The sequence below is a fragment of the Salmo trutta genome, chromosome 3 (genome assembly GCF_901001165.1).
Source record: "Salmo trutta chromosome 3, fSalTru1.1, whole genome shotgun sequence".
NCBI lineage: Eukaryota > Metazoa > Chordata > Actinopteri > Salmoniformes > Salmonidae > Salmo > Salmo trutta.
In genome coordinates, this window is record NC_042959.1 from 30,654,690 (window position 1) to 30,676,991 (window position 22,302).

Below are 22,302 nucleotides of genomic sequence, written 5' to 3' on the forward strand. Positions count from 1 at the left end.
TGTTGATATGTTGGAAAAGATTAAAGGTCTACAATTTCGGTTTAATTTGTCAATATTCCATTTTTATTCATTGATTTACTGGCCACCATTACTGTGGTTACATGTTCAGTATATGTATTGACCAGCCTACCTCACTAGCTCACTCTCCATCCCTGCTTTGGACAATTAATAGCACAACACTCGTACTTTGCCCTTTATGGTTGATATTAATGACGAAAGGAGATTATCTGTCTCTCTCCTATTGTGTACCTCTGTTATATACTGTGGAAAAATAAAAAACAGGGAAAATAAGTACTTAGAACTACCAATTATTATAGATAAATATTAAAGAAACGGGTAAACACAACACTGGACTGAACCCCCTAATTGTCAAACTAATATTAATGTACAACAATATAGAAGAGACATAACTAGAGGTTATGCAATATGGGTGTATATCCACTGAACGCATCTTAGGTGTGTAATTGTCTTGATCAAGGAGCTATTGAAATTTAAAACAATGAAAAATGTACGTTAAACCGCGTGATTTTACAGTACACAAAAAAGAGGGTGCAATATAGAAGGGTACATTCTGCACCATGTTTGAAGTCAGTAGGTCACATGACCAAGGAGCTATTGAAATTTGACATTTTGAAAAATTCATGTAAAATCTTGTGAGATGAAAATGGACAAATTAAAGATTGTGCAATATAGAAGGGTAGTCAGTGGGCATTCTGAACCTTGTTTGAGTCCAGTAGGTCATATGACCAATGAGCTATTGAAATTCAAAAATGTAAATAAATAATTTAAAATAGTGCGAGATGCAAATCAACAAAAAATAAGTGTGCAATGTGTGTCTATACCATCGGGTTAGCTAGAACCAGCTTTGAAAGTTTTAGGAGTATTGGTTAATAAATAACTATTGAAATTTGAAAAATGTGATTTGTCACTATGTTGACGGTCCCTAACTGCTGTTGGTGGACGTAAGGAAAACTACAGGCGAATATCCAACCTGAAACTGTTTTTACCTCGGTAACAACAACTGGAACCTAATAAGACATCCGCCATGAGCGCCCACTAAATGTGCCCACTAACAGACTAACAAAATTAAAGTCCACACCAAACTTAAAGACAGGAAGCAAACCAAAAGTGGAGCAAAACGAAAAACAGGGAAGACAAATAAATGTTTTTCTAGAAATCAAATAGGGAGAGAAAGACCTTCCCACTAACGAGATGACAACGAGGTGACACAGATCAGTGGGCCCTATGTGCTAAAGTCCAACCTTAAAACATAAATGGAAAAACCAAAGCCTGCAACAATAGGAAGATGGATAACGTGGAAAATACTGATTTGAGCATTATTGCAAAGACACTCACACAACATTTAGTTAATAACGTTACCCTTCGCAAGTTAGTGTCAGCTCGTACTAGCTACTTCGCAGAATAGGAAATAACGTTAGCTAGCAATCGCACGATTGAAACAAGCTGGCTAAATAAATCTACACATTAGAGATGACGAAATAGGAAAAACGTGGCTAGCAGACACTTCAACGTAAGTAACAAATTGTAATTTGTACCATACCTATCCGTTATTCAATGTCCAAAGCAGAAGCACCTTCACGTTGTAACTAATTCTCAGGGCGCAGCCATCTTGAATTAACTAGACACGCTGGTGAGCACGCCACCTACTGTGTTGGAGGGAAACAGGAATTGCGTTCATCTTCTTCTTCGATGATGTTTAACGGCGGTTGGCATCCAATAATTGTTGCATTACCACCACCTACTAGACTGAAGTACAAGCCCCTTATACTTTGCTTGAAAAAAAAATGTAATAAACAAATACCCTACCATATAACACTACACTCACAAAAATAAAATTAAAATCACACCACCCTACTCCACTATTTAAATCTATTTAGACCTACCGCAGGCCAACAACCTGAAGGGATGGAACACCACCACTTAACACACCCTATAACTCTTCTGATGTCAAGTCTCACACACCCAAATAACTCTCTGCAGCTGCCACCACAACCTAACATTTCTGCGACTTACGTTCTATCCCTGCAGTACAGTTGATAACCATTGCTATTAATGCTAAAAATCCAATCTTACTGAAACATATATCACTTGTTGGCCTATCCCTCTGTACTGGTACAGATCTACTACTCACACCACTCCTCTCAGGATCCCTCCCCCTTGACCCATCTTCCTCTACTTTCTTCACTGCCTCAGCATATGAAAACGGATGCACTACTCTAACCCTGGAAACCTCAACCTGCCTCTATCACACTTCACATTTCTGATCCCCAGCCCCATGGGCACCCCTACAATTAACACATACCACTACTTTCCTAATGTTACACATTCCTTTGTCTCATGCCCTTCTGCACATTCATCAGAGTAAAGGAGCACTAAACACAACGATACTCTAAGGCCTAGAGTACATGCTTTCAAATAAAGAAGCTGTTTAAGACAGAAGTATTTTTACTATTTTCAGATACTTTCTTCTCATTCAAAAAAATATATTGAAAACAACACTGACTGGCTTGAATAGAGTAGCTAGATCAATATTACTGTTTTGATGATACCCAAATATTACTTGGGTATCATCATTAGGCAAATCATTAAAGGTGCAGTGCAGTTAACAATGTGATTTCCCATTCTTTTTTTTTATTATTACATTTCCACACTATGAGGTCAAAATAACAGTCTGGAATTTGTAACATTTTGATAATGCTCTTTTAGTGTAAGAGCTTTTTGAGCAAAATTTTTATAATTCAGCCGGTTCAGGTGGGATGGAGTTTTTGGTCCACAGCATGACATCACAATATGATCTGATTATTCAGACCAATGACCAGTCATCTTTTATTTTCATATGTCTCCTCCTTTGATGGGGTAAGCAGGGTAGGTTTTATAGCAGTGGTTCCCAACCTGGGGTACTTGTGCTATCCACAGGAAGTACTTGGGAAAACTCATGAGTGACCATAGGCCTACTGGTAACATGCACATGAGGGGGTACTTTGTGGGTTCTCCAGACAGAGCAAATGTAATGTCATTTGGGGTACAGTAACCAAAAAAGGTTGGGAATCACTTCTCTAGAGCAGGGTTTCCCATACTTGGTCCTGTGGCCCCTCCTGGGTGCACATTTTGGTTTTTGCCCTAGCACTACACAGCTGATTCAAATAATTAAAGCTTGATGAGTTGGTTATTTGAATCAGCTGTGTAGTGCTAGGGCAAAAACCAAAACTTGCACCCAGGTGGGGGCCCAGAACAGAGTTTGGGAAACCCTGGTCTAGACAATTATATCAGCCAATCAGGACTTTAAAGCCCACATGGAGTCTTTTTTAAAGAAACTGTCCAGTGAAATCTGACTTTTATAAGTTTATATTGTTAACTCATACCCAAATAAAGTTGTTGACTCATCCTATACTCATGTGGCCAAAGCACTTCGAACCCACATCTCAGACAGTTTAAAAAATGCTTGCCATTTACTCAGAGGATGATGTCATCCTCAACTGGCCAATCAGCCGTCTACATGGGTTAATATTTCTATCTACCGGTATACGCCCACACCATTCTGTTGTTGGGGTACGCACACAGTATTCCAACAAAGAAAAGCTGCCTTTTAATATACTTACAACATTTTTGGGAAGGAAAACAATTTCACTCATATTCTAAGGTTCTATTTCATAGACATCTGGAAACGCTAAACAGTTACTTTAATTATAAAAAAATGTGTGAACATAAAAAATGCTCAACATAGAGAAAGTCGTTAAAGCTCATTAATCCCATATGGCAGGACCTGAAGAAGCCAGTCAGAAGACAGAATATACCTACTGCACAATCTAAAGCATACCAGGCATATATATGTCTGAGGTTGTGTTAACACAGGCAGCCCAATTCTGATTTTTTCCCCCCATGATTTGGTCTTACGACCAATAATATCACATCAGCTCTTTTTCAGAGCTGATCTGATTGGTCAAAAGGCCAATTGGTAAAAAAAAACATCAGAATTGGGCTGCCTGTGTAAAACGCATCCAAAGAAGCAAGGAAAATCTAATATATATAAAATAGCTTTATTAACAAGGCACTTAATTTTCACATTCAGTGTCTTTGCAAAATTTCTTTTAGAACGCATGTGCGTGTGTAATTACTGGAAATTCTCAAAACCCAATGACAAAATATGAACAACTTTCTTCAAATGCTTCGTATTTAACACATCTCCCCATCAACTATGAAAGTGCTCAAAAACCTTTAGGTCAAAACTTCAACATTTTATTCAAAGTGCTCTGTGTGTCCCTACCAGTGAAATCAAAGTACATTTATGCCCCCTCAGATTGACAATGGAGTACATTGTTACCATCTTGATAGCAAATGTTTCTATTTTCTACACTGGTAGAGGATATTTTAACTTGAATAACCTCACATTAGTGTGCTGATATTGCCAAATACATAACACGTCAACTTATTTCATAGTCAACATATGATCCATTTAAAATAATAGGCATGATTCACAGCATGTTTAATGCATGAGGTAAAATATACTTTTCTGGAAATGTATCATAAGGTTTCTTTATTAAAATACTCCAACCAAGTGTAGACGTAAATGGGACTGTTAAGGCATGACAACCAATCAAATAAATGGTTTAATTTTCTAAAACATCAGAACTACAGTTCACTGAACTAAAGTTCATTTAAAAGCATGACCTGTGAACATCTTAAAAATGAATTAGTTGGCGTTCACTTTCTGCAGGGTTATGGCACTCACATTAAGGGCATCCTCACCCGGCAGAAGCTCTCTCAAAAGGAATGAAAGCAGCATCTATTGAAAATAAAGAGAAGCAAAAGTTGAGCCAATGTTTCTACCAAACTGTACAAGAAAGTCTAGACACATTTTTATGGCATTCGACAAACATCAGAGAGCGAGCGCTGCAACACTGATGAGAGGACATTGACATCTCTTCCAGTGCTCGCCACAGAAAGTCAAGAGGCTAAACACTCACATAGACCAGCTTCTTGTTTTCTTCACAGTCCTGGAAGAGCTTAAACACTGTCTCCATATCGGTCTTCTTCAAGATTAAATAGTTTGAATCTATAATGGAGAACACCATGTTAGTAAACTGGGCCAATTCCCACATCTCCGTCTTAGAATGAAAAGCATAACTCTAGAAGCTGTGTTGATGAGAGTGAAAAACAGTGTGTATATCCTGTACATCTGGCATTGATGAGGTGCTGAGCTCGGTCTTTGGTCTCGTTCTTCTCCTCACTGCTGCGATGGGGTTTAGGGCTGGTCACCTCTGGCGAGCCCTCGGGCCATTGTTTCTCACATAGGTTGTCGATATAGGAGGCCATCTGGGCATCCGTTGGGTTCATCTTATTCAAGAAGCTGTTCACTTTCCTAGAGGAGATTATAAAAAGTAATGCTGGGATTCTCAAAAGGCCAAATGTAGATCATCTTATTACTCTGTCACTATGACGAACCAGGACTGCAATGGAAAACGGGAGAATATTTCACCTCTTACTTTTTCAATATCGGCATGACGGGTTTCAGAATTGCATCAAATATGTTCAGGAGGATGGAATTACCTGGAGGGAAAAGTAGGGCGCTGATTATTACACACTACTACAGGTGACTGATTAAAATATAAAAAATTACAATTTCGAACAAATTAGGAAGTGAAAACTAACCAGATATTGCTTTCAACAAATCAAAAATGGCTTTGGTTGCTTCCATTTGCTCCCAGCTGGATTGGTTCTTTTTCAAGCACTGCGAGTCTTCTAATTTTGACTGACTCCCCATGTCCTTTCCTTTACTCCTGTGGATCCCTCCTGACATTTTGAAAGCGAGTTTCTCCTTTTTATTTGACTTTCCAACTAAATAACACCATGACGGACTGTCAGTGAGGTCATATTGCGAAACTCCATTTTGACTGAAATGTCGCGGCCTGCAGACAGAGTCGGTCTGGTCTTCAGGGTTGTCTGATTTTGTTTGGGCCAGACACTCGTCTGATCTGGATAGCTCTTTGTTGAGCATCTTTAGGTGAGAAGTTACAGGGTTCTCCGATTCCTCTATTTTGTCCTCTGTTTTGCCTGCATTAACCAAACAGTCTGATTTCTCTACTGGTACTGTCGCTTTACCTCTGCAGCACTCAATGGAACTTGGTTCTGAAGGAGAACCATCCCTTGTATCGCCAATGTTTTCATCCAGCTTCTCAGTTGCAGATGGGTCTGCATTCTCAGTTGTGTTGGAATCATCTGATTTGGTCCCTCTTTGAAGAGAGTTGTGCTTGTCCTGAAAAATGCAAAGTGCATTGCAATACCTTTACAAATACAGACTGACTGCTTAAGATTCACAGCTGCTGTGATTTCTTAATGCACCAGCAGAGGGCATTATTTGCCATCTGTGGTGACCCATTATGATAGATGATCTTGAAGGCCTTGCTCAACATGTAATTAAAATGCCTACGTCATCTTCCTCTTGCCCTGGAGTCAGGAAGTAGGCCAGGCCACTGAGGAGACCCCACACTCCCCCCACCTGCTCCTCTTCACTCAGCAGCTTGTCCAGAGGACACAGAAACTGAAACACTGGCTGAGTGTGGCCCATCAGAGCATCAGAGACCAGCTCCTGGAGAGGGCATGGAGATTAAGACATGCATTTTTTATTATACCATGTGCATTTCTGCTCGTGTCTGAAGTGTGCCAGTGTACCTGTAAGAAGAGCTTGAGGGACGTTCTGGCTTCTCTAAAATCCTCGCTGTTACCCTCAGTGCTTGCCTCTAACACGGACAGGGAGGGTAAATTAGCAGAGTCCTACAAAACAAAAAACACACAAACCATGAAAGATATTTAAGAATGATGATGTGACATAATTATATGATATGGCTCCATAGAGGATGCAAAAGAGACTACAGTCAAAAGAGGGGGCACTCAGACTATTAGAACCTGCAATGTTTTTATCTAATTGTACAACATCCATAAGATGTCAGAGATGAAATTAAACAGTGCAGTATCTGATGCATTCCAATCTCCTACAGCAGTCTGTTCTGACAACAGCAGTGTTACACTTCTAGAAATATGTAACTGGATGCATTGGTCCCATTTCTCAAAAACTTTTACACTGATTCAATACCGAACCGCATAGTGGATTTACCTCATTTCAATGGCCATGAGGTTACATAGGAAAACGGTACCTTGTGGAACACAATTGCAACAATAAAATCTCCCTCTTCGTCCATCTCTAACCTGCCATAGGTTGCGGAAATGGATGATGTCCGTCTGGGTCTTCCTTACGTCCCAGTGAAGGTTCTCAGGGTTGTCCCTCTCCTCTAGGTGAACTGTAAAACACAGCTCCTCGTTTTCCCTCTCCATCTGCAGACAGTAACATCTTACTTTACACACCATTCTGGCGCAAACATTAATAGATAACAGAACGACCAAGGACACGTCTTCACAAAACTCACTTTCATACTGAGCAGTAGTTGCATTCCACAGTGAGTTGTGTGTGATTTGTGACTCACATGAGGGACGCTGACAGCCCAGTGGCCAACCCGCCACATCTCATATGACAGCTTGAATTCCATCATTTCTTCTTGTACGCTGGTCAAGTAGCTCTCCAGATCACCATCCTCCTGGTGAACCAAACCAATTACAAAACCTAACGTCAGCCGTGTTATGTTTCAACCTCAGAGGGCATCCCGAAATAATGCTTTCAGGTTTTTATTCTATTGGAAAGATGGCAAAACATGTACTGTCTGTAAGATATCAAATAAATTTGATAAAAATCTATAACATTTCCTATGAAAAGGATTAGAGCAGAGTGAATAGTGCAGTGCTGAGTGCAGACCTGCTCTATCTGGTGCAGTGTCCTTACGCAGTCGGGGTCCTGCTGGCTCTGGATGGAGCACTCCCGGCTACTACCTTCACTTTCCTTTGATGGACGATCCTGGATAGACTTGGCTCTGACCACCAGCACCTGCTCCTTTTTCTTCATCTTCTTCCTTTTATCTTTCTTCGATTTCATCTTGTCAAGGATTTTAGACCAGCCTTCCTTCAATTTGTTGGCTGGAAAAACAACATATCCAATTAGCTAAGTTTCCACATTTCCGTGGCCTTTACTGTGTCACAAGTTGACTGCAAACGGCAATAACCTTAAGGCACAGGGGAAACAAGACAAACTTTTTTTTTTTTTTTTTTTAAACATGGCGGCACAAACAGAAACAACTGGACACAAACTAAATTAACTTTATTTTGGTCCATTGAATGTCGTTTGTGCCAAACAAGTGTTTCAATTTAGCCTAGTTATTGTTCCAAACAAACACACCCACACCTTTCTTTTTGGACTTGCCGTCACCGGTTTGAGCATTCTCGGTTTCTTCCAGTGTTCTAGAATGGCCACCAAACAAAATCAAAGCACAATTTATTTATTGGTGTTCTCGACACATCACCCTAACAGCACTGAAGCGTGTCTACCAAAGAAAAAAAGAGAAGCAGCCTGGTAAGAAAAGGGTCACTCACGCTTCACTGGCCTGGCTCTCCAGGGCGGCTGGAGAGGCCCTGTCAGAGTTAGACTCACACAGCTCTTCCACAGAGCTCTTGGGGGTCCCTCCATCCAGCTGACTCACCACCAGCTGGTTGAGGTTGTCAGGGTCTGATAGCCACCGCACCAGCAGGTCCAGCACTGAGGGCATGGATGACAAAGTCAACGTGAAGGGCTATACAGAGTAAAGTCTTAAGGTAGGACAAAGCCATGTTAAATATACATAGGAAAAACAAACACACCTAGTCTTAGAATTACTGTGACACTTTCCACTGGTTTCACTTTTATACTAACGGACATATCCAGTATCCAACATTGTCCATGTCTCCCAGGCCAAAAAAAAAAAATTGTGATAAATTTCAAGACTCATTTAATCCAACAAAAGTTACAGATGCAGAATATAGAAGTTCATATTTTATCAACAACAATAAAATCCCTTACCATTACTAAGCCATAAATGTAATTGTTCAACTCATTTCACTGACTCCTGTGATCAGAGCCACTGAAGGCCACTAACCATTATCAGTAGGTTTCGATGATAACACACTGTTTTAGCTGTCCTCTAAGGACAGCCATTATTTTAGTTGTAGCACAGTATGTACAGTATCGCTATCCATGATGTTTGATGCTAATTTATTCTCATTTTCAAAAGTTGAGCAGTGAGAGCAAACTGAGGCACTGATAGGCTTATGTTGTGGGGTTTACCTTTTAAGGCAACAATCTCATTTAAGGCACAGTGGCTGATTGCCAGTCCCCATAGAGACTGAGGGAAAAGATTTCGCACCAGTGCTTCAGAGAACACTCTTAGAACTTCAACCTCCTCTCCTCTAGAGCTGAACAATGGTTCTCTGAGACAGACAGAGCCAAACAGAGAGACAAAGTCAATAAAAATTGCCTTTTTGGACTAATGACAAACAGAGTATTACTATGAAGATAAATGACATTAGGACAGAGCATTACAAACGTATTAGCAATAAATTCTATCACCCCAATACAGGTCATTGTTCCAACATGTGAAAACATGCATAGTTCCCTAGCTAGGTCACATGAAATATGTCAAAAACATGCATTACACCCAATAAAAGTTTGAATTTCAGAACTTCGATTGATAATGATTTATCCTAAAAATGAATATATACAGAAACCAATTCAACAGTATAGGCAAGCGATATAGCTGGAGAACGGCAACTTAATACGTATTCCACAAGTGACTTCGGGAGAGCCTCATTACCTATCAGACTGTTTGGCACAATGGAGGTGCTGGGTCAGGATGCGAATGCAGCCCACACTTGCTGCGCAGACATCAAAGTCTTTGCCTCTGCTGATGACTTGATCAATGACTTGGTCAAACTCCCTCCACAGCACCTGGTGCAGGAGCTGACTGTCACAGGGCTCAGGGACGCAGTACCAGGGGAGGACTAGCTGGGCGTAGACACACTCAAACACTGAGAACACACATTCAAAATCAACCCAAAAGCAAAACAGCCGCCATGGACAAAAATAACTTACATTTAAAAAGAGCCCGGAGTATTGTAAACAATAAGCTAGGCTACATATTGTACTTACATATTGTGCAGTTTGAAGTGAGCTGTGTTCATTTTAGCAGGATTGTCAAAACAACTTCCTAACAGAAAACAGCCCAAACCTCTCTGAGTATGCCTTATACAAAATATGCAAACAAAGTTGTTCCATTTCCTCTTTCATGCACAACTTGGTAAAACCTCCACTTTCCATATTCCAAAGCATAGCACATTGAAAGGGTGTGGAATGTCTATTCCCCCAACATCTTTGATACCCAAGCCCCTCCTAGATCATGTACCATGAGATATATCTGCAGCCGCATTTGCTGTCCTATTCAACTGTCGCAGAATACAGACCTACATTTGGCTGATCATATATCACTAAAACAAATGGCAGAATCTAGGCACAAAATGTTTCCTTTATTCGTCCTTGTCTTGTTACTAACCAATCTTAAGAACAGACACTTCTTTACAAATCGCTCAACCTGGAAGAAAGCCTGACAGGATGATTTACAAAAATGTTCTAAGTTATAATGGCAAATTCTGTAAGGCCCTCAGCTCATGCGGAGCACAACTACACACCTTGCTGGAGAGACCTCTTCACATGGGGAAACTGTGTCTCCTGTGATGTTTTAGCTTTAGTCCTTGTTGTATCAGTCACACCACAACCTAAATGTTCATCCTTTAGTGTTTCCTGTAAAACAATTCAGAAAGGATTATAGTGTTTTGACATCATTCTTTCCTTACCATGTAGATTAAACCAAGTAGAAAGATGGCACAAGTCCAGTCCCTATAGCATGTGTACACAGCAAGAAACCAGCTAAACTACAAAGAGTAATGTGCATGGAAGATTGAGCTTCACCTTTGTGTATGACTGCACCATAAAGGACACCATTATTTCTCAGCTGTTGTCATAGCACTGCTTTCATTGCCAATGTGTATATTCAACTCTCACCTTATTTTCCATCTACTTGCAAAAATATGGGCAATTTTCCACCAGCTTTATAGGGCACGAGGAGGTCCATGTCAAGAACATGTCATTAAAATAGTATGTCATAAGTTTAGTGTCTTTTGATACCACAACTAAGTTACTAGACAACAGTAATCGTTCATGGTCTAACGATTTGTAATAGATCACAGACTGACAATCCGTTGAAATATTAAAATGTTTGGTGGTATTAACGACATGATCCATAAGCTTAGTTTCATTGTGTCATTTTATAAACAGATGTAACGTGCATGGCTCACGCCATGTTACATTGAACCTCGTGACCAGCGTTAAATTGTTGCGATGATGACAGACGAAAAAATAACTGCAATTGAATAGTGAATCGTATGAAATGTATATGACGATTTAAATTACCTGAAATGAGTTGTCTTCAGCCACATCGTATGTTTGAGTGCCGCTTTCCCGTCCGGTCTTTATGAAGATATTAGGGGTTGATGGCCAAAACAGTAAACACAAAACTATTTGAGCCACAACCTGTCCGCAGTCCGAGAAATACCAAACAAGCCCAAGAATCATGGCGATAGAGAAGCGCCAAAGGTACATTTTCTATCTTTGCAAGACACCAGTAACATTCCTTCCACTACGACGTTTCCATTCGTGTAGCTTTTCAGCCTTAAAATATAGATCTTAATCAACAAAAGCATGAATTCATGGAGTTATGGCAAAAGCCATTTCCAACTTGCTTGTCCTTGGTCTTGGGAAAAAAAAAAAAAAACATTAAGAAGAAGGAAAAAAACTGTGCACCCAGAGGAGGGCATTGATTGGTCAGAGGGATGATTTTTACTCTTTGGGTATCTGCTACTGATTTATGGCATGAAATGCTATTTATTGGCCATAGTTGGATCAACTGAGCTTGCCAAGATTTGTTAAAATTCAAAAATAATTTCAAACGACTGACAAAGGTAAGTCTGATGTAGCATGCGCCACCTTTTTTCAGAGGCGAATGGAAAACAACAAAACTAAAACATTTAAGATGACATTTTTTACGGCTCAATTTCTTTCACTTCTTTTTAACCACGAGTATTTTTGTTGCCTACCACAAACTTGGAACAGATGGACTGGGGCTTAATCCAGTGATCCCCTGGGTGAGTGCTTAAATTCTGGACCTCTAGGTCAGAGACCTAGGTAAAATGGGTTTTATATTGGATATTCCGGCTTCTCTCGTCAATAGCTATTGAACCAAGCATGCCATGACTATGAATATGGTATATTCAATATGACATGTGGACCTTTTTGGTTTGTGTTTTATATATATATATATATATATATATATATATATATATATATATATATTTCAGGAGAGGATGGACAAATATCCAAGTTTTTATATATAGAATATATTTTTTTGTCATGTTACATTAAATTGTTTTTTTCCCCCGCACCAATCCAATGACCAAAATGACAAAGCAAAAACAGGTTTTTATAAATTTTTGCAAATTTATGAAACATAAACACAACAAACTGAAATGTCCCATTTACATAAGTATTCAGACCCTTTACCCAGTACTTTTGTTGAAGCACTTTTGGTACTGATTACAACCTCAAGTCTTCTTGGGTATGATGCTACAAGCTTGGCACACTTGTATTTGGGGACTTTCTCCCATTCTTAGAAGGGGAGTGTCGCTGCACAGCTATTTTCAGATCTCCAGAGATGTTTGATCGAGTTCAAGTCCGGGCTCTGGCTGGGCCACTCAAGGACATTCAAAGACTTGACCCAAAGCCACTCCTGCATTATCTTGGCCGTGTGCTTATAGTTGTTGTCCTGTTGGAAGGTGAACCTTTGCCCCAGTCTGAGGTCTAGTGCTCTGGAGCAGGTTTTCATTAAGGATCTCTCTGTATTTTGCTCTGTTCATCTTTCCCCCGATCCTGACTAGTCTCCCAGTCCCTGCCGCTGAAAAACATCCCCACAGCATAATGCTGCCACCATCATGCTTCATCGTAGGGATGGTGCCAGGTTTCCTCCAGACGTGACACTTGACATTCAGGCCAAAGAGTTCAATCTTGGTTTCATCAGACCAGAGAATCTTGTTTCTCATGGTCTGAGAGTCCTTTAGGTTCCTTTTGGCAAACTCCAAGCGGGCTGTCATATGCCTTTAATGAGTGGCTTCCGTCTGGCCACTACCATAAAGGCCTGATTGGGGGTTCTGCAGAGAGGGTTGTCCTTCTGGAATATTCTCTCATCTCCACAGAGGAACTCTGGAGCTCTGTCAGAGTGACCATTTGGTTCTTAATCACCTCCATGACCAAGGCCCTTCTCCCTTGATTGCTCAGTTTGGCCGAGCGGCCAGCTCCAGGAAGAGTCTTGGTGGTTCCAAACTTCTTCCATTTAAGAATGATGGAGGTCACTGTGTTCTTGGGGACCTTCAATGTTGCAGAAATGTTTTGGTACCCTTCCCCAGATCTGTGGGGAATTTGTATTAAATTTGCAAAAAATTCTAAAAACCTGTTGTCACTTTGTCATTATGGAGTATTGTGTGTAGATTGATGAGGAAAAAAACAATGTAATAATTTTTTGAATAAGGCTGTAACATAACAATGTGGAAAAAGTAAAGGGGTCTGAATACTTTCCAAATTTGCTGTATATACACTACATTACCAAAAGTATGTGGACACCTGCTTGTCGAACTTGTCATTCCAAAATTATGGTCATTAATATGGAGTTGGTTCTCCTTTGCTGCTATAACAGCCTCCACTCTTCTGGTAAGGCTTTCCACTAGATGTTGGAACATTTCTGCAGGTAACTTGCGTCCATTCAGCTACAAGATCATTAGTGAGGTCGGGCATTGATGTTGGGTGATTAGGCCTGGCTGAAATCAAATGTTATTAGTCACATGCGCCGAATACAACAGGTGTAGACCATACAGTGAAATGCTTACTTACGAGCCCCTAACCAACAAAGCAGTATAAAAAAATACAGATAAGAATAAGAAATAAAAGTAACAGTCTATGACTAGAGTGGCTGGAGCCTTTGACAATTTTTAGGGCCTTCCTCTGACACCGTCTGGTATAGAGGTCCTGGATGGCAGGAAGCTTGGCCCCAGTGATGTACTGGGCCATTCGCACTACCCTCTGTAGTGCCTTGCGATGGGAGGCCGAGCAGTTGCCATACCAGGCAGTGATGCAACCAGTCAGGATACTTTCGATGGTGCAGCTGTAGAACCTTTTGAGGATCTGAGGACCCAAGCCAAGTCTTTTCAGTCTCCTGAGGGGGAATAGGTTTTGTCATGCCCTATTCACTACTGTCTTGGTGTGCTTGGACCATGTTAGTTTGCTGGTGGTGTGGACACCAAGGAACTTGAAGCTCTCAACCTGCTCCACTGCAGCCCCATCGATGAGAACGGGGGCGTGCTCTGTCATCTTTTTCCTGTAGCTCACAATCAACTCCTTTTGTCTTGATCACATTGAGGGAGAGGTTGTTGTCCTGGCACCACACGGCCAGGTCTCTGACCTCCTCAAAGGCTGTCTCATCGTTGTCAGTGATCAGGCCTACCACTGTTGTGTCATCTGCAAACTTAATGATGGTGTTGGAGTCATGCCTGGCCGTGCACTCATGAGTGAACAGGGAGTACAGGAGGGGACTGAGCACGCACCCCTGAGGGGCCCCTATGTTGAGGATCAGCGTGGCGGATGTGTTGTTACCTACCCTTACCACCTGGGGACGGCCCGTCAGGAAGTCCAGGATCCAGTTTCAGAGGGAGGTGTTTAGACCATGGTCCTTAGCTTATTGATGAGCTTTGAGGGCATTATGCTGTTGAACGCTAAGCTGTAGTCAATGAATATCATTCTCACTGAGGTGTTCCTTTTGTCCAGGTTGGAAAGGGCAGTGTGGAGTGCAATAGAGATTACATCATCTGTGGATCTGTTGGGGCAGTATGCAAACTGGTGTGGGTCTAGGGTTTCTGGGATAATGGTGTTGATGTGAGCCACGACCAGCCTTTCAAAGCACTTCATGGCTACAGACGTGAGTGCTACGGGTCGGTAATCATTTAGGCAGGTTACTATGGTGGTCTGCTTAAAACATGTTGGTATTACAGACTCGGACAGGAAGAGGTTTAAAATGTCAGTGAAGACACTTGCCAGTTGGTTAGTGCATGCTCACAGTACACGTCCTGGTAATCCATCTGGCCCTGCGGCCTTGTGAATGTTGACCTGTTTAAAGGTCTTACCCACATCAGCTGCAGAGAGTGTGATCACACAGTCTTCCAGAACAGAGGGTGCTCTCATGCATGTTTCAGTGTTATTTGCCTCGAAGTGAGCATAGAAGTAGTTTAGCTCATCTGGTAGGCTTGTGTCACTGGGCAGCTCTCGGCTGTGCTTCCCTTTGTAGTCTGTAATGGTTTGCAAGCCCTGCCACATCCGACGAGCGTCAGAGCAGGTGTAGTACGATTTGATCTTAGTCCTGTATTGATGGTTCGTTGGAGGGCATAGTGGGATTTTTTTCTAAGCTTCCGGGTTTAAAGCTTCCCGCTCCTTGAAAGCGGCAGCTCTAGCATTTAGCTCAGTGCGGATGTTGCCTGTAATCCATAGCTTCTGGTTGGGGTATGTACGTACGGTCACTGTGGGGATGACGTCATCAATGCACTTATTGATGAAGCCAATAACTGATGTGGTGTACTCCTCAATGCCATAGGAGGAATCCCGGAACATATTCCAGTCTGTGCTAGCAAAACAGTCCTGTAGCTTAACATCTGCTTCATCTGACCACTCTTTTATTGATCTAGTCACTGGTGCTTCCTGCTTTAATTTTTGCTTGTAAGCAGGATTCAGGAGGACAGTCAGTGTTCAAATTCATCCTGAAGTTGTTCGATGGGGTTAAATTCAGGTGCTCTGTGCAGGCCAATCAAGTTCTTCCACACCAATCTCGACAAACCACTTCTGTATGGACCTCGCTTTGTGCACAGGGTCATTGTCATGAAACAGGAAAGGGATTTCCCAAAACTGTTGTCACAAAGTTGGAAGAACAGAATCATCTAAAATGTAATTGTATGCTGTATGGTTAAGCTCTCCTGTCACTGGAACTAAGGGGCCTAGCTCGAACCATGAAAAACAGCCCCAGACCATTATTCCTCCTCCACCAAATTTTACAGTTGGCACTATGCATTGGGGCAGCTAGTGTTCTCCTGGTATCCACCAAACCCTGATTCATCATCGGACTGCCAGATGGATGAAGTCCAATGGCGGCGATATTTACACCACTCCAGCAGACGCTTGGCATTGCGCATGGTGATCTTAGGCTTGTGTGCGGCTGCTCGGCCAGGGAACCCCATTACATGAAGCTCCCGACAAACAGTTATTGTGCTGACGTTGCTGGCAGAGGCAGTTTGGAACTCGGTAGTGAGTGTTGTAACCGAGGACAGACGATTTATACTCGCTACGCGCTTCAGCACTCGGCGGTCCTGTTCTGTGAGCTTGTGTGGCCTACCACTTTGTGGCTGAGCCGTTGTTGCTCCTAGACTTTCCCCTTCAAAATAACAGCACTTACAGTTGACCGGGGCCAGCACTAGCAGGGCAGATTTGACGAACTGACTTGTTGGAAAGGTGGCATGCTATGACAGTGCTACGTTGAAAGTCACTGAGCTCTTCAGTAAGGCCATTCTACTGCCAATGTTTCGCTATGGAGATTGCATGGCTGTGTGCTCGATTTTATACACCTGTCAGCAATGAATCCACTAATTTGAAGAGGTGTCTACATACTTTTGTATATTATTTTTTATTTGGGGAGGGGGTCACAAAGCATGCCATGACTTTGAAAAGGATATTCTCAATCAGGGGAGAATGGAAAACAAAAAAATGTATATCTTCCTCTGATTCAGAATATATTTTTATAGTAATGGCACGCTTTGTGTAAGAGGTGTTGAAGATTGAAATCTTATTTTTTTTTTTTTATAAAATATTTAAAAAGTGGATTGTTCTCCATCTACCCGATTCATAATATACCATCTTCATAGTCATGGCATGCTCGGTTCAGTAGCTATTGAGGAGAGAACCAAATATCCAGTATAAATCAGATTTGACCTCATTAGGCTGTAATACCATATAAGTCAATGTCTAGTAGTACATTCACATACAGGGGGGATAACATCTTTGTTTTTTCCCCCAAAAAAATCCTTATGTTTTCCCATCAATGTTTTAAAGTTAATTGGATATTACGACCATAATGACACTTTTTTTCCCCCTTGGTGGATCCAAGCTCGTGCTGTATTTTTGTTTAATTAACCACAAATTGCAAGTGTAGTGCCAAACAGAGACCAGAGACTGTTCAGGATGTGCGGCCTGAACTGGGCACTGATCTGACCTATGGACAGGCTGACCTATGAAAACAATTACGTGTTATGGCTACATGAACAGTTGTACAAGTGCAGCTTCCTGGAAACCTGAAGCAGGCCAACCAAAGTTACCATGGTTTTTTAAATTTGGTATGCTTAATGGCCGCAATATATTGTTGTGAGCAAGTTAAAATCCTGGGAATCTGTTACACACTAACTATACCTTTCTCAATAAGATACCTCACTAGCACAACTCTTACTTTATCATAACCCAAAAACTAATGACCATTGTTTTGTCATGAGACTTTGTAAACAAATGATATAAATTTGAAAAGAAAAAAATTGCTCTCAAGGAATTTCCTTTGAGCACTATAGATTTATCATAGAAATAAAATGCGAAATGTCAAGGAATGCTTTTGCTCCATTTACGATTTTGTTGGTGACCCACTCCACCAACAGTGTGTAAAGAGAATAGAAAAAATGCAAATAACAGATTCACCACATGATGGCACTCTCTGCATTTCTATGAGCTGGCAGGTAACCATCAACCATACTTGCGATGGTAAAACGGTGCATAAAAAGACATTCAGATCCTACGTGATGTTTAACATTAAAAATGCCATTTTAAATATGGAGTATAATTAAAATATGAACTAAGTAGTCTAAATGAGCACCCCCTGCCTCTTATCCAGTGTTTCATGTTTTAGGATGTATTTACTTAAGTCTAAGGTGCTGTAGTGAAGCAGCTAATTGGATATATATATATATATATATATATATATATATAAAAAAATCTAAGTCACCGATCTGATTTGAAACCAATTCTGCGGTTCCATAATCACATTCCTTTCATATCAGTGACGAGTAGAGACGTGTAAATGACGTCATTCAGCAGGACAGGATTATGAAACAGCAGCAGAGCATATGCCCCCAGTGGTGATGAGTAATCTGCTAAAACCATGTGATCCATCAGCAGGATCTGTTCTTTGACATTAGGTTGACACCAGTTAAGGGCAGATCAAACCAGTCTCACCTGTCAATGACCTCACTGCAAAAATATGCCTCTTACATAACAGCCCATACTGTGAGTAATTATAATATAGGTTTTAGTGTGGTTTTCTTTTAATCTGCAATAGACCATAAGACACAAGTTTAAATTCAAAGGTGTGGTACTACTGAAAGCATGCTTGTCTGAGCTCTCACCAATGACCTCAAATGGGTGTTACCTAAGCGACTCGCATATGCCTCCTATTTCAGCTGTAATGATGCAGAAGTGGAAAGGGCATGCTGAAACATTTGAAGTTACTTGCCAACGATTTGGGTAAATCACCAGTCAGGACCATATTTGGTGTGTCACTAAAGCAATGCTGATGCCAAAGATGACTTCCTAACTCCCAGCAGCCCAAGGAAGATTAGATACTCCATACCCTGCTGGGTAAATCATGTGTAATCTGAGAGGCATTGAGAGCTAAATTAAGAGTGTCCTCCATTGAAGAACATCATAGACAATACCATGTCTACAAAGAGCATGACATTGGCCTGCCTACTCTGGTAGTTGACATTAGCTGGTGAAAGTAACCGAAGGACGGGATTACAACCGGATATTGCAGCCAGCACTGATGTACCGAAGTCTTAACGGTGTAGTTGTTTTAAGGCGCGTTCTGACTTCTTGATGACATGAGTTTGGATAGGCTCCCATTTAACAGCTGCCGCAATCTGGAGGAATTTCTCAGCAATGTCACTAGTGCAGGATCGAGCCTCAGACTTAACATGTCAGCCCCCACTATTTCCTAGTACTTTATTCCGACGTTCACCCAACATTTTCCAGCTAACTTCTCTAAAAAGGGAGGGTTGAGTTTGCTTCTCTGCAGTCTATTTGCTGGAGCAATGTGGATTGGCACCCAGTCAAACTCACGTTCAACAATCTTTGAGCAGGATTGTCATTTTATAAACAGTTGACTCCACATACAGGTAACGGTCCAGCATCCAGCTTGAGACAGAAGAGGCTTGAGAGAACGAAGAGTATATTTAGAAGCCTGAAGTAATCCACTTCGCAACAGATAATCCTAGCATTCCTCTCAGAAGTGGATGTCAGTTACTTCGTTTGAGTAAATTCTGCTCAAATATGCATTTTGAGCCAGGTAAAAACAAGCCACCAACTTCATGCCACGACTCTGTAGCAGTTTCTTTCTCACCGTCCATGTTTAGAACCTTATCACCAGTTTATAGATTACACCCACCCAGTCCTAGCGCCAGACAGCTGACTTTGGCTGGAGCCCAACCATAACTGTCAAGGACAACCCAGCTCTTAAGATTACACCTCAACGAATAAGACACCAGCTGGCTCTCAAGAGAAACCACACCAGGGAAAGGCCAGGAGTAACACTACATGCCATTCAGTGATGCTACTGCCAAAGAAACACAAACCAAGTGGAAAGCTCATTGTAGGTTCATTCAGTAGGTTGCCTTTATTTTTACAGTATTGACTAGAAACAGGCCATCTGGATGAAACAGGTTGACATTTGAAGACCTGGCATAGTAACTTTTTTTTTTTTTTTTAAATGGGAATGACATTCTGGAGGGGAAAACAGAAACAAACATTGGGCAAATTAAAAGCGCAAAAACGATTTCTCCAGTACAACTAGCACAAACATACTAGTTGGTCCCTATAAATAAGGCGGAATTTGACAGTCCTTCCAAATGTACAAGTTATGTTACAGTTTAAACGTTTATGGGGAGACATCTAAAAACAGTTTAGAGGACCTTCTTCAACTCATCGTACAAGACCAGCACGAAGGCACCACCCATGCCTCGGAGAACATTGGACCAGGCTCCTTTGAAGAAGGCCTTGCCGCCCTCATCCTTCGCAATCTTCTTCCAACAGTCAATGGTGCCAGTGTACATAATGTCACCTGCAAAACAAAAGCAACACAGGTCATGCCTTGGCTGAATGTTACTCACAAGCAGTTGCCCACTGTTGGTGGATAGCATGACAGTGAATACATAACTTGAAACAAAAATACAGACAAGTGTTCAGAAGTTGACAATTACCTCCTTTACGTCCAGACTGCATCATCATACGACGACGGACGGTATCAAAGGGGTAGGATGTAAGACCAGCGACTGCAGTCACAGACTGAGCGATGGCCCAGCTGACCAAGATGCTTGCGTTCTTGGGATCTGGCAGCATGCCTACAGAGAAACCAAGCAGATTAAAACAGGCTTTAAGATTTGTGAAATAAACACACACTTGCAGTGCTTCTCAGACATGAGGATTGAGGCCTGTGCGCAGAGCAGTCCATGGACTCACCCTTGGCTGTGTCATAGACGCCAAAGTAAGATGCTCTGTAGATTATGATGCCCTGGACCGACACGGAGAATCCCTGGTACAGGCCCTTCAGACCGTCAGCCTTGTAGATCTTCTTCAAGCAGTCGCCCAGGCCGTTGAACTCACGCCCAGCACCAGCCTTGCCAACATCAGCAGCCAGTCGGGTTCTGGCAAAGTCGAGGGGGTACACAAAACACAGGGAGGTAGCGCCAGCAGCACCGCCAGAGGCCAGGTTACCAGCGAAGTACCTCCAAAACTGTTTCTTGTCCACGCCATCCAGGAAGATTTGCTTGTATTTGTCCTTGAATGCAAAGTTGAGAGCCTGGGTGGGGAAGTATCTGATGACATTGGCCAAGTTGCCTCTCCAGAACGACAGGAAGCCCTGCTCCTTGGGGATACGGACGACGCAATCCATGATACCCTTGTACTGCTTGTCAACGGTGATCTGTTTGCTAGCATGTTGCACCTGTATTCACAAACACATCAAAAGCAAACGCTCAGTCTTCATACAATATTTTTGATAAGAAAAGGAAACAGCAGTTTAATGACAAAGATACAGAGGACAAGGCCTACCTTTATCAATAAGTGTAACAGGTGTGCTTCAAGCATTCAATGTCCTTAGCCAACTAGGTCAACTAAATAAGCCAACACCCCTAACAATACCATTCATAGTAATTAAATGTTGGCAACATTGTGGATACACGGCTAATAGTAGCTAAAATCATGTAGACAAGAAGCAAGCTAGATAACGTTGTCCATCAGCACCAAGCACTTCGCCTTTCCACATTCCATTCGGCATAAGGACGCGCCTCCTCAGCCCTAGAGTGGTTCTCGCTAGGCCTCAGCTAAACACAGGATGAAGCCTCCCCTTGCTACGACCTTGGCAACTTCTCGGGCCTAGTAACTGCAAGTTACGTAATTTGATGACGGAGGACACAACGACGTTCAATGTCCAAGCTAGCTCGTGAACAAATAACTAGTAAGTAGGAATGCCAATAAGCATAACACATCTTTAAAAACTCAACGTTACGTGGTTGCATAATAACGTTTGTCATTTGCAGCAAGCAAAATAGTTGACGTTAGCCAAATACCCAGACAACACACAGACACCGGTTTGCTGCTGAACTGACAGTCCCAAGATGAACCAAAATGGACGAGTCGCTCGCATCTTTTCAACCTTGCAATGCACCAATGACATTAGCTAAGTTACAGAAGCTAGTTAGCTAGGTAACCCAAGTGTATATATATATATATTTTTTTTTAAAGAAACTAAATGGCAAGTACGAGAGTTACGTTAGTAACTTAGCCAGGTAGTACCAAACGAATCCCTTTCATCGGTGTTAACGTTAGTAACGTTATAGTACTGTACTATAGCTAAAGTTAATTTCTGAAAAGCCAGTCAAACTTACCTGAAGCAGAAGCTTGATTCTTTCAATAGGAGCTACAGCTGTTTTGGAGATGGCTGCGGAAATACCACCAGCCAAGAAGTCCTTAGCGAACGAGACGACGGTCTCATTCATTTTTGTGTTGTTATCGGGGACGTTGATACACGGAAACCTTCCCGCTCAACTAAAGACTGCTGAGGTATGCCGGCTCAGTCGAAATGGCCGATACGTTTAGTTGAGAGCGGATTTAATACCACTGTGTTCGCGAGACAAAGA

The 22,302-nt window shown here is 41.7% G+C and overlaps 3 protein-coding genes across 7 annotated transcripts in view; all 3 read right to left on the minus strand.

Moving 5' to 3' along the window:
- mrpl11 (mitochondrial ribosomal protein L11) overlaps positions 1–1,695 on the minus strand; it is a 54,461-nt gene extending 52,766 nt beyond the window's left edge. Inside the window, exon 1 of the mRNA XM_029730078.1 lies at positions 1,562–1,695. The gene's annotated coding sequence lies outside the window, so the exon portion shown is untranslated. The remainder of the gene's footprint in view (positions 1–1,561) is intronic.
- Positions 1,696–4,044: 2,349 nt separating this feature from the next.
- Positions 4,045–12,166, minus strand: si:rp71-46j2.7 (uncharacterized). 5 transcript variants are annotated; one of them, XM_029730105.1, is made up of 16 exons: positions 11,402–12,163; positions 10,621–10,732; positions 9,750–9,963; positions 9,224–9,366; positions 8,497–8,659; positions 8,309–8,364; positions 7,853–8,043; positions 7,443–7,610; positions 7,225–7,350; positions 6,691–6,792; positions 6,449–6,607; positions 5,671–6,274; positions 5,505–5,568; positions 5,196–5,380; positions 4,986–5,074; positions 4,045–4,804 (listed from the first exon to the last, which is right to left on the minus strand). In XM_029730105.1, the coding sequence occupies exons 1-16, from the start codon at positions 11,588–11,590 to the stop codon at positions 4,712–4,714; spliced, it is 2,658 nt and encodes an 885-aa protein (XP_029585965.1). In that variant the 5' UTR covers positions 11,591–12,163; the 3' UTR covers positions 4,045–4,711. The 5 variants fall into 5 exon arrangements, with proteins under 5 accessions (XP_029585965.1, XP_029585957.1, XP_029585974.1 ...); XM_029730097.1 differs by having other exon boundaries at positions 7,826–8,043; XM_029730114.1 differs by having other exon boundaries at positions 7,500–7,610; positions 7,826–8,043; positions 11,402–12,161.
- Positions 12,167–19,755: 7,589 nt separating this feature from the next.
- Positions 19,756–22,302, minus strand: slc25a5 (solute carrier family 25 member 5). Its single transcript, XM_029730141.1, has 4 exons — positions 22,051–22,302; positions 20,624–21,107; positions 20,365–20,505; positions 19,756–20,225 (listed from the first exon to the last, which is right to left on the minus strand). Exons 1-4 carry the CDS (start codon positions 22,159–22,161, stop codon positions 20,068–20,070), a joined length of 894 nt encoding a protein of 297 aa, XP_029586001.1. The 5' UTR covers positions 22,162–22,302; the 3' UTR covers positions 19,756–20,067.

What these genes read in the sequence shown, in the direction of transcription:
- si:rp71-46j2.7 (XM_029730097.1), bottom strand. Translation starts at nt 11,590, where the DNA reads ATGTACCTTTGGCGCTTCTCTATCGCCATGATTCTTGGGCTTGTTTGG. An exon ending in CTGAAGACAACTCATTTCAG is followed by an intron (nt 10,733 to 11,401) that starts GTAATTTAAATC and finishes ATTGTTTTACAG; the next exon opens with GAAACACTAAAGGATGAACA. An exon ending in GAAGAGGTCTCTCCAGCAAG is followed by an intron (nt 9,964 to 10,620) that starts GTGTGTAGTTGT and finishes GTGTGTTCTCAG; the next exon opens with TGTTTGAGTGTGTCTACGCC.
- slc25a5 (XM_029730141.1), bottom strand. Translation starts at nt 22,161, where the DNA reads ATGAATGAGACCGTCGTCTCGTTCGCTAAGGACTTCTTGGCTGGTGGT. An exon ending in CGTCTATGACACAGCCAAGG is followed by an intron (nt 20,506 to 20,623) that starts GTGAGTCCATGG and finishes GTTTCTCTGTAG; the next exon opens with GCATGCTGCCAGATCCCAAG. An exon ending in GCAGTCTGGACGTAAAGGAG is followed by an intron (nt 20,226 to 20,364) that starts GTAATTGTCAAC and finishes TTTGTTTTGCAG; the next exon opens with GTGACATTATGTACACTGGC.